Here is a 12,381-nt window from a genome sequence, read left to right as displayed (position 1 = left end):
ATAATAGATAATGTTAAATAGGAAGAAAAGGGGCAAAGGGGAAGGGGAACTGGGAGGGGTAGGGGAAAGGAAAGAAGGGAAAGGAAAAATTATGAGAAAATGGAAAAAATGGAAACAAAGTCTTTGTAAATAGGGAGGGATGGAGGGGTTGAAGGGAGGGCAGGGGAAGGGGAAAAAGTAAGAACTAAGATACATCATGTATAGGTACAAGATCCCAATGAGAAATGTAAATGAATTGTATACCTAAATTGTACCAATAAAAGAATTAAAAAAATAAAAAAAGAATCAGAGAAGGAACAAGGAAGGCTGGACAGAAGCCAGGACCTCAGTAAAAACCACAGGCCAGATCCCTTTAGGTTGAGGGGAATATTATCTTATAGATGAAATACAGAATGTCACATCTTCCACCATAACCCCCTCCACAAGGGGCACAGGCTGACACACTCACTGATTTCAAGTCTGCCATCAGAAAGCATTCAACCCCTCTGCCTTCTGTTTTGTGTAGTTTCTTATGAAAAGTCTATAGTTTTTTTTAGCTTTGTTCCCATGTAATCTCTCCCTTCCTCTGCCTGCTTTTGAAGATTGTTCCTTTGTTACTGGAATTTAATTATAATTTATGTTGGGAGGATGTGCACATGTGTGTGCCTGTGCACACCTGTACACATGTGCACATATTTGTGTCCTGTTTTGGGTTTACTGAAATTCTCAGACCTGTGAAAGCATCATTTCATCATATTGGACACATTTTCCACATTTCTTCAAAAAATTTTTTGCCTTTTCCCCTCCTCAGTGTTTCTGGAATTCCAATTACATAGATATTAGAGAGTACAATATTACCAGTATCCCTCAGGTTACTAAGACTCTGTTAACTTTTATTTTAGCCTATTTAATTTTTTGCTTCATTTTGGATAAATTCCATTGCTGTGTATATTAGTTTTTTATTGCTTTGTAAAAAATTACCTCAAACCTTAAAATAACATAAGTTTAGTATCTCAGCCATAGGTTAGATGGGTCCTCTTAGAGTCTTACCAGGCTGTGACTGGAGTAACAGTTGGGACTCCAAGCTCATCTAAGGGTGAGGGCTCTCTTCCAAGCTCACTAACTTACCCAAATTTAGCTCCTGATTGTTCTAAGACTGAAGTCATCCCTGTTTTCAGAGTATTGAAAGCTGTTGGCAGTGTATTGCTCTTGTTGCTAAGAACCCATTTTTACAGCCTAGCCACATGGTCCATTGTAGCTTACTTCCTCCAAGACCACAACAGAATATCTCTCCAGTCTGCTATGATGGAGTTTTATATAATGTAATCATGGGAGCAACTATCCCATTGCCTTTGCCTTATAACAAAACCTAACCAAGGGGTTATATCCCCTCATATTCACAGCTCTCATCCTACTCAAGGAAAAAGGGAATTATATACCAGAGTTTAGGAAACTTGGAAGCTGTCATAGATTCTGACTCCCACACTATATTTTCAACTTAAATTGATGTTTTTTCCAGAATATCTTATCTGATGTTAATTTTTAGCCAGTGAAATTTTAGTTCAAATACTATATTTTTCATCTCTAGAAGTTCCATTTGGTTCTTTTTTTTTCCATTTGATTCTTTTTAATACCTCCCATTTCTTTCCTTGTGTTCAGGTTTCCTTTAAATATATGAGCAAAATTACAGTAGCTGTTTTAATGGTCTTGTTTGATAGTACTATCATCTCTTATTTCTGAGTCTATTTATATTGTCTAATATGAATTGTATTTTCCTACAAGACATATAGAAAACAAATAGCAAAATGATACCCTCCTTATTAGTAATTACTCTAAATGTAATGGATAAAACTCATAAAGGAACAGCCACCTAACCACTGCCCCCAACACCGAGGAGCTGAGCCTTTCGGGCCACTGTAACAGTGCCGAGGATCAGAGCTGCCCCAGCACTGAGGAGCTGAGCCTTTCAGGCCACCATACCACTGCCCCCAGTGCCTAGGAGTAGAGACCCCCCCGCCCCCCCAATGCCAAGTAGCTGAGCCTTTCAGGCAGCCATACCACTGCTGACAGAACTAAAAAGCTGAGCCGTGCAGGCGCCAGCACACCCCCGACCCCCATTCAAATGAGAAGACACATAAACAAGTCTCAAAAACAGATTTCCAGTTTCACTGCCTGCCTCACAAGTGCAAGGTCCTGAGTTTGATCCCCAGTACCAAAAAAACCCAAAAACCAAAAAACAGACTTCCAGATCACCTAAAGCAACCCCAAAGGGAAACAAGAGGGAACAATCTGATACTCAACCACCTGGACTCCCTGAACTTTCAACAAAAGAGAGTCTGGAAAAAATGAAATCAGAAATAATTTCTCAGATAACAGCCGAGATTGTGCCCATAGTGCAAGACATGATTAATAAATCTAGAGCCAACAAAGATAAAAAAAAATAGAGCTGAGGAACATGATGGAATGCCAACATAGGAAACAAGTAGAATCCATAAAACAGATGCAAATGGATTTCCAGGAGATTAAAAATTCCATTGAAAGTTTATGTAGCAGAATGAGCCAATGTGAGGACAGAATTTCAGATAGAGAAGATAAGACTGCAATTAGTGACCAGGAAATGAAAAAAAAATTAAATACTAAGGAACGATGAGAAATCAATCCAACAACTGCTAGATAATGCAAAGAAGAATAACATAAGACTGACCAGAGTCAATGAGGAAACAAGAGAGAGTACAGATGACATAAAAAAATGTTCACAGAAGTGATGGCAGAAAAGTTCCCAAGCAGGGGAAAAGAACTTGGCATACAAATAAGTGAGGCATATAGGACTCCAACTAGCCTTGATCAAAAAAAAAAAAATCTATACATAGGCATATAATAGTAAAGATTCCAGAAACCCAATAGAAGAACAAAATTCTACAAGCAATTAGAAAAAAGAAACAAATCACATACAAAGGAAAGCCATTCAGAATCACAGCAGACTTCTCAACACAAACCCTCAAGGCAAGAAGAGCTTGGAGTGATGTATTTCAAGCCCTAAAGGAAAACAACCTCCAACCCAGACTGATGTACCCTGAAAAACTATCCTCAAAATGGATGGAGAAATAAGATACTTTCATGACAAAGAACACCTTAGGAACTTCATGAATACCAAACAGCACTCCAAAAAATTTTAGACAATATCCTAGGAAAAGATAACAAGGATCACAACCCCAGGAAGCCCAGCAGAATGAATCCATCAGGCAAGACCAGAAATTAAACACAAAGGGGAAGAATCCAACATAAAGAAAAAGTCATGACAATGATAAGTCAATATGTAGCAGTTACAACCATCAATGTTAATGGTCTCAATTCACCAATCAAAAGAAATAGATTGGCAGAATGGGTCAAGAAGCAAGATCCAAAAATATGCTGCATACAGGAAACACAATTCAAAAAAAAGCTCATAGACTGAAAGGTAAAGGGTGGAAAACAATACTCCGTGTGACAGGAATGCAAAAAAAAAAGCAGGAGTAGCTATCCTCTTCGCAGATCAAGTGGATTTCAGCCCAACACTGATTAAGAGAGACAAAGAAGAACACTGCATACTTGTAAAGGGAACAATCCAAGAGGAACAGATGACAATCATAACTATATATGCACCAAACACTAGTGTGCACAACTATATAAAACAAATACTAATGGACATAAAAAATCAAATAAGCACTAATACTATAGTAGTGGGGGACCCCGATACCCCACTGTCACAAATAGATCAATTAGACAGAAAGCAATGAAATACTAGAACTCAAACTCTTGAACAAATGAACTTAACAGATGTTTACAGAGTGTTCCACCCCACAAAATTAGAATACACATTCTTTTCAGCTGCACATGAGTTGTTCTTCAAAATAGACCACATACTCACTCATAGAACATGTTTAAGTAAGTCCAGGGAAACTGAAATTATCCCCTGTATATTATCAGACCATACTGTGATGAAATTGGAGATCAATAATAAAAGAAACCACAAGAATTTCATAAACACATGAAAATTGAACAACACACTTCTGAATAACCAATGGGTCACAGAGGAAATTAAAGAAGAAATCAGACAGTTTCTACAATTAAATGACAATGACAATATAGCATATCAGTATCTATGGGAAACAATGAAAGCAGTCTTATGAGGGAAATTCCTAGCAGTGAATACTCATATTAGGAAAACAGAGCGAGCTCAATTAAACAGCCTGATGCTGAACCTCGAGCTTCTAGAAAAAGAAGAACAGGACAAACATAAAGCTCATACAAGGGAGGAAATTATAGAGATTAGAGCAGAAATCAATGCAATGGAGACTAAGAGAATGATAAAAAAAATCAATGAAGCCAAGAGTTGGTTCTTCGAAAGAATAAACAAAATTGACAAACCCTTAGCCAACCTTATCAGAAAAAAGAAAGAAATGGCCTAAATCCATGCAATTAGGAATGAGAAGGATGAAATTACAACAGATCCAGCAAAAATCCAGAGGATCATCATTACCTACTTTGAGAACCTATAAGCCAATAAGATGGACAACACAGAAGAAATGGACAGATTCCTAGATACATATGAATTACCAAAGTTGAATGAAGAAGACCTAAAAATTCTAAACAACCCAATATCAACCAATGAAATAAAAAATTTAATTAAGAACTTACCAACTAAGAAAAGCCCAGGTCCTGATGGCTTCACTGCTGAATTCTATAAGGCATTTAGAGAGCAACTACTGCCACTACTGTTTAAACTCTTCAATGAAATTGAAAGGGAAGCAATACTCCCAAATTCATTCCTGGAAGCAAGCATCACCTTGATCCCCAAAGCAGACAAAGACCCAACCGAAAAAGAAAACTATAGGCCAATCTCACTAATGAACATAGATGCAAAAATCCTTAATAAGATACTGGCAAATAGAATGCAGAAGATCATCAAGAAGATCATACACCCTGATCAAGTGGTATTCATCCCAGGGATGCAGGGATGGTTCAATACATGAAAATCAATCAATGTAATATACTATATCAATAGAGCCAAGGACAAAAACCATATGATTATCTCCATAGATGCAGAAAAAGCATTTGACAAAATCCAACATGCATTTATGATAAAAACCCTAAAAAAATTGGAATAGATGGTCTCTACCTCAATCTGATAAAAGCCATCTATGAAAAACCAACAGCCAATATCATACTAAATGGTCAAAAACTGAAATCCTTCACACTAAAATGAGGAACACGACAAGGATGTCCACTATCACTACTGTTCAATATAGTTTTGGAAACATTAGCCACAGCAATTAGACAAGAGAAAGAAATAAAAGGCATAAAGACAGAAAATGAAGAAGTCAAATTGTCATTCTTTGCAGATGACATGATACTCTATATAGAAGACCCCAAGAACTCCACCAAAAGTCTTCTACAATTAATAACCAAATTCAGTAAAGTAGCTAGCTACAAGGTCAACACACAAAAATCAATAGCTTCCCTCTAAGCAAACAACAGACTCATTGAGAGAGAAATAGGGCAAACAATTCCTTTCACAATAGCATCAAAAAACTGAAATACCTAGTAATCGACCTAACAAAAGAAATCAAAGACCTCCTCTCTGAAAACTATAGCACTCTGAAAAGAGAGATTGAAGATGATATCAGAAAATGGAAAGACATCCCTTGCTCCTGGGTAGGAAGAATCAACATAGTGAAAATAGCCATACTTCCAAAACCACTATATAGATTCAATGCAATCCCAATTGAAATCCCAGCAGCATGCTTCATGGACCTTGAGAAAACAATCCAAAAATTCATTTGGAACAAGAAGAGACCCAGAACAGCAAAAGCAATTCTAGGCAACAGAGATATGGCAGGGGGTATCACAATCCCCAACTTGAAACTATACTATAAAGCTACTGTGATATAAACAACATGGTACTGGCAAAGACACAGACCTGAAGACCAGTGTAACAGATTAGAAGATGCAGAACCAACTCAAGACACACTCAGCCACCTCATCTTTGACAAAGGAGCCAAACACCCTCGCTGGAGGAAAGATAGCCTCTTTAATAAATGCTGCTGGAAAAAATGGATTTCAACTTGCCAGAGATTAAAACTAGACCTATAAGGCCGGAGATTTAGCTCAGTGGGCCACCACCTACCTCGCAAGCACAAGGTCCCGAGTTTGATCCCTGGTACCCCCCCCCCAAAAAAACTAGATCTATATCTTTCATCATGCACTAAACTAAAATCAAATTGGATTAAAGATCTAAATATTAAAACAGAAACGCTGAACCAGCTGGAACAGAGGTTAGGTAGAACTCTTGAGGACGTTGGTGTAGGAAAAGATTTTATGAACAAAACCTCAGTTGCCCATGAACTAGAACAAGCAATCAACAAATGGGATCTCTTCTTATTATAAAGCTTCTGCACAGCAAGAGAAACCACCAGCAGTGTGAAGAGACAACTCACAATGTGGGAAAACATTTTCACCTGGTGTTCATCAGACAAAGATCTACTATCTAGAATCTATAAAGAATTTAAACAAATCAGACCTCCCAAATTTAAAGACCCAATCCAAATGGGGCATCTGAAATGAACAGACATTTCTCAGCCAAAGAAGTAGAAATAGCAAATAAACATATGAAAAAAATGTTCAACATCACTGGTCATTCGAGAGATGCAAATGAAAACAATGCTGAGATTCCACTTTCCCCCAGAAAGAATGGCTGCTATCAAGAAATCAACCAATAACAAATACTGGCGGGGCTGTGGGGAAAGAGGAACCCTGCTCCACTGCTGGTGGGAGTGTAGACTGGTGCAACCACTGTGGAAATCAGTATGGAGATACCTCAAAGAACTAGGACTGGAAGTCCCATTTGACCCTGCTATTCCACTGCTGGGGATCTTCCCCAAAGAATTAAAAGAATCATACCACAGTGATATATGTGCACCCATGTTCATAGCAGCACAGTTTGTAATAGCTAAAACTTAGAAACAGCCCAATTGGCTGGAGACTGGATAAAGAAAATGTGGTTTTTTAATAAAATGGAGTACTACTCAGCCATAAAGAACGAAAAACTAGAGACATTTATAGCTAAATGGATGCACATTGAGGCAATACTCTTAAGTGAAATAAATAGGACACACATGTATAAATACCGAATAGTTTTTCTGGTGTGAGAATCTGAAAGTGTAAATAAGGAGTAAATGTATAATAAGTAATGTGAAATAGGAAGAAAAGGGGCAAAGGGGAAGGAAGCGGGAGGGGTAGGGAAAGGATAGAAGGGAATAGGATTAATATGAAAAAATGGAAAAGTAGGAACAAAATCTTTGTAAATAGGGAGGAATGGAAGGGTTGAAGGGAGGGTTGGGCAAGGCTGAAAAATAAGAACCAAGAGAGACTATGTAAAGGTGCAAATTTCCAATGATGAATGTCATTATATTGTATACCTGAAATGTACCAATGATTAGAATCAATAATCGATAATGCAAAATAGGAAGAAAAGGTCCAAAGGGGTAGGGGTAGTGGGAGGGGCAGGGGAAAGGAAAGAAGGGAAAGGAAAAATGCTGAGAAATGGAAAAAATGGAAATAAAGTCTTTGTAAATAGAGAAGGGTGGAGGGGGTGAAGGGAGGGCTAGGAATGGGGAAAAAATAAGAACCAAGATGCATTATGTAAAGGTACAATTCCCAATGAGAAATGTAATTGTGTTGTATACCTACTATGTACCAATGAAAGAATTTAATTAAAAAAATAAAATTCAATTTGAAATACAAAAAAGAAAGAAATCAACCAACAACAAATGCTGTCGGGGCTGTGGGGAAAGAGGAACCCTCCTCCACTGCTGGTGGGAATGTAGACTGGTGCAACCACTGTGGAAATCAGTATGGAGATAACTCAAAGAACTAGGACTGGAAGTCCCATTTGACCTAGCTATTCCCCTGCTGGGTATCTTCCCCAAAGAATGAAAAGAATCATACCACAGCTATATACGTGCACCCATGTTCATAGCAGCACAATTTGTAATAGCTAAAACTTGGAAACAGCCCAAATGCCCATCAACTGGAGTCTGGATAAAGAAAATGTGGGTTTAAGAAAATAAAATGGAGTACTACACAGCCATAAAAAATGAGAAATTAGAGACATTTATAGCTAAATGGATGCACATTGAGGCAATACTCTTAAGTGAAATAAATAGGACACACATGTGTAAATACCAAATAGTTCCTCTAGTATGAGAATCTGAAAGTGTAAATAAGGACTAAAAGGTATAACAGATAATGTGAAATAGGAAGAAAAGGTGCAAATTGGAAGGGGAAGTGGGAAGAGTAGGGGAAAGAAGGGAATGGAGTTAATATGAGAAAAGGAAAAAATGGAAACAAAGCCTTTGTAAATAGGGGGAGGTGGAGGGGTTGAATGGAGGGCATGGGAATGGGGAAAACATAAGAACCAAGAGAGATTATGTAAAGGTGCAAATTTCCAATAATGAATGTCATTATATTGTATAGCTAAAATGTACCAATAAAAATGTAAAAAAAAAACCCCTCCCAAATACAGAGATTGGCAGAGTGGGTTTACAAAGCATGATCAAACTGCTCTATATGCTAGCTATAAGAGACTTGCTTTAGATCCCAAGACACAAACAGATTGAAAGTGGTAAGATGAAAACACATTCCATGCAAATAGTAAGCCAAAAAGAACAAGGGTAGTTATAGTAGCATGTGACTAGACTAATCAGTAATTCCTCTCAAAGGAAGTGATATGGTTGGTTACTGGAAAGTATAAACTTTACTGAGAAAGAAGACCCAAATAATTGGAGTATATAAACCTAATATCATAAAAATATTAGTTATCATTAAATTGACCTACATACAAATTCAGTTCAAGTCCGATGAAAGTCCTCTTTTCTCCTGTGAAGTTACAGAAAATGAAGTTATGTATGCTGCTGTTTCTTCCAGATTGAAATATACTGTGGGCAAAAGTAACTTCTGAGTTCTGGGCTTCTTTGGATTCTTATTTTTTCTAGAATTTTGGCCCCACAGTTCCTCACCATATTGTAAACTGTTTGATAATTTTAAGATGTTATCTTGTTTTTGTATATCATCTAGTTTTTAATTCTTTGATAAGAGGCTTGGTCTCAATTTCCTAGAAGTATCTACTATCTATTTTTCTATCAATTGGACAATAGTTATTTATTCAGCACTTAATATGTGACAGACACTTCTGAGCACTGTGTATACAGCACCAAGCAAGACAAAGTCTCTGTCTTTATAATGTTTCAAGCTAATGTTCATTTTTATGTTTAACTGTTTTATAACCAATGGCTGTGAAACACATGAACTTTAGACAAATGCGAGTCCTTAGCTTCTGAGGCTTCCATGGTAAGCTAGAGCCTCAACCAGACAATTAAGCCCCAGCTGCAACCTGAATTGTAGGGCCATAATGAAGTCTGAGGGAGGTGGGGAGAGCATACCGGAAAGATCCTGAGAAGGTAAGTGAGGTGCTAACATTTGAGATGACTTGGATTTCACACGTGACTGGCAGGATTGGAGAAGTGCTGTTTGAGGAATCTGCATTTGTGTCTTTTCTGTCCCATAGATTCTCAAAGTTTAAGCCTCTCTGTGGAACAAAGTGAAAGTCAAGAAGCTTCACACTTACCTAAAAAGTCTCCTCCCCGAGTTGGAGAAAGTCCTTGGACTCCAGCTTTACCTGGTAGCAGAAGGAAACTCTCACACACTTCCCATTTTGAAGAACACCTCAAGAAGAAACCAGGGTCTATTAAGATCACTCAGAACACCGTTGGACCACTGATGCCCACCACAGACTTTGAAGACAGCCAAGTACCCACCAACTGGGGGCCTGCTGGTGAAGCTGCCCCTCAATCTACATTACTCACCACGAAGGCAGATGAACTAACAGTGCCCTTCACAGAGGCCCCCTATCCTGAAATACACCCAAAGACACCCGTATTAGAACCTGCCAAAGAATCCAATCCATCCGACATCCCCTTATAGAATGTCATTCAAGCAGAAGTAGCCACACATCACCCTCTTCTTCCTCTCTGTGCCTAAGAGTAGTGATGCTGTGGAGTGGTCAAGAAGGCACATAGAAGGAATATTGAGGCTGTCAGGAGTACCATTCTGGTCCAGCCTTTCTATAAAGAACGCATCCTAAAGGGTAAGGCGAAACAGTGATGTGTGGTTTTGGGACTGGAGCTGATTGTTCTCTGGGTTAACGCTTTCATTGTATTTTCTGCTAAAGGAGTGACTGTGGTGAATGTCAGCATTTAATAAACGCAACCTTTGAGGAAGCCAGAAGATCAATGATCTATTCTTTGGCCCACTCTGTGATCACTCAGGCTGATGAAGACTGCCGGACAGGCAGAGTGGTGATGCCGTCCTAAGCCAGGGAATGAGAGATGGCATGGGTATGACTCAGGCCAAGCTTTCCTCTAAAACACACACATCTTTTGACCCAGTGTGCAGTGAAATGCTTCCTAATACTTTCTGGTTCACTGATTCCCTAGTGGTCTTAATCCCCTGTCCACCCAGTGGCCCTTGGCCTTTGAAGAAATCCAGCGCCACATTGTGTTCCCTAATCTCTATTAATTTGAAGGAGCCCAAAGAAGGCAAGCCTGGGACCTATCATGTGAGAGAAGCAGTGAAATGAGATAAAAATGGAATATTTAAGAATACATTATTAATGAAACCTATGCACAAGCTCTAGAGACTGTCCTCCTGGTTGACACTAAGAATTAAATATTGTCATTTCCCTCAAATAAGATTCAAATATTAATATTTATAAGCACAGATATTTAAATCTTCAAGGCAACAGGCAGAACATGAAATTGTCAAATAAACTCAGTCAGACAGTTATAGCTCTTGGGATCCAGAGAGAAAGTGACATTAATTTAGAATTAGAAAAAATCTGGGAAAAATTAGAACTGAATGGTATAGGATTTGGAAAATAAGATAAACACAGAATATATATTAAATAGGCTAAACAACATAAAACTTTAATACCAGTCTTAAACTCTTTTTGCTTGTTCTTTTAAAAAATTGTGATAAAATGTATATTACAATGGTTTTTATTTTAATAATTTTTAAGTACAGTTCAAGGGCGTTAAGTACATCACATTGTTGTGCAATTAGTACCTCAGTCTAAATCTAGAACTGTTTTTTTTGGTGCCGGGGATCGAACTCAGATTCTTGCGCTTGCGAAGCAGGCAGCAGAACCACTGAGCTAAATCCCCAGCCCTAAATCTAGAACTTTTTGAACTTGTAAAACAAACTCTGAATGGATTAAGAACTGAAACCACAAAATGACTAGAGTGAAACATAGGGGCAAAGTTTTTCGACATTGGCCCAGGCAATGATTTTTTGGATATAACACCAGTGTAGGCAATAAAGGCAAAAATAAGTAAGTGGGGCTACATCAGAATAAAAAGCTTTAGCACACCAAAGAAAACAGAATGAAGAGATACCTATAGGATGACAGAAAACATTTGCAAATAGCACTTCTGAGATTATCCCAAAATAAGGAACTCAACTAACTCAATAGCAAGAAAACTACCCCATTAAAAAGTGGGCCAAGTATCTAAATAGACATCTCTCAAAAGAAGACACACAGTAGCCAACAGGTATATGAAAAGGTGCTCAATACCACTAATCATTAGGGAGATGAAAATTAAAGCCACATTGGAACATTAGCTCACACCTGTCTGAATGACTGTTATAAAAAGAAGAAAGATAACAAATGTTGACAATGATGTGGAGAAAAGAGAACCCTGTACAATGTTGGTGAAAATATGAATTAGTACAGCCATTATGGAAAACTGTATGGAAATTCCTTAGAAAAGTGAAAATACAACTACCATATAATCCAGCAATCCCATATAGGATATATGCCAAAGAAAATGAAATCAATATGTTGAAGAGATGTATGTATTCACCTATTTGTTACAGCATTTTTTATAGTAGTCAAGATATGGAAATAACCTAATTGTCCATCAATAAGATGAATAGATAAATAAAATACAGATTATTTGTACAATGGGATACTATTCGGTCTAAAGATACATCTCGACATTTATGACAAAATGGGTAAAGATGGAGGACGTTATACTAAGTGAAACAACCTAGATGCAGAAAGATATTGCATGATCTCTCACATGTGAAATGTAAAACACTCAAACTCAGAAGCCGAGTAGAATGGTGATTATCAGGGGTTAGGGAGAGGGAAAAATGGGGAGATGTTGGTCAAAGGATATGAAATTTCAGTTATGCAGATGATAAGTTCTGGAGATCTAACGTACCTACAGCAATGTGACTATAGTTAATAACAATAGTATATAGTATACTTAACATTCAATAAGAGGGTAGATCTTAAGGGTTCTC

General features: G+C 37.8%; 1 protein-coding gene across 10 annotated transcripts in view; it reads left to right on the top strand.

Moving 5' to 3' along the window:
- Positions 1 to 10,296, top strand: part of Gdpd4 (glycerophosphodiester phosphodiesterase domain containing 4) — a 106,713-nt gene extending 96,417 nt beyond the window's left edge. For 9 of the 10 annotated variants that reach the window (XM_087212006.1, XM_021248265.2, XM_021248267.2 and 6 more), the window contains one exon: positions 9,584 to 10,296. In XM_087212006.1, coding sequence (XP_087068132.1) covers positions 9,584 to 9,999 — 416 coding nt within the window. In that variant the 3' untranslated portion in view covers positions 10,000 to 10,296. The remainder of the gene's footprint in view (positions 1 to 9,583) is intronic. The other variant, XM_087212007.1, reaches the window with a different exon arrangement.
- Positions 10,297 to 12,381: the final 2,085 nt, after the last annotated feature.

This window comes from Heterocephalus glaber, unplaced genomic scaffold (genome assembly GCF_053883595.1).
Source record: "Heterocephalus glaber isolate CG9 unplaced genomic scaffold, H.glaber_assembly_v1.0 deba00001428, whole genome shotgun sequence".
Taxonomy (NCBI): Eukaryota; Metazoa; Chordata; class Mammalia; order Rodentia; family Bathyergidae; genus Heterocephalus; species Heterocephalus glaber.
This window is presented reverse-complemented; position numbering and strand designations above follow the sequence as displayed.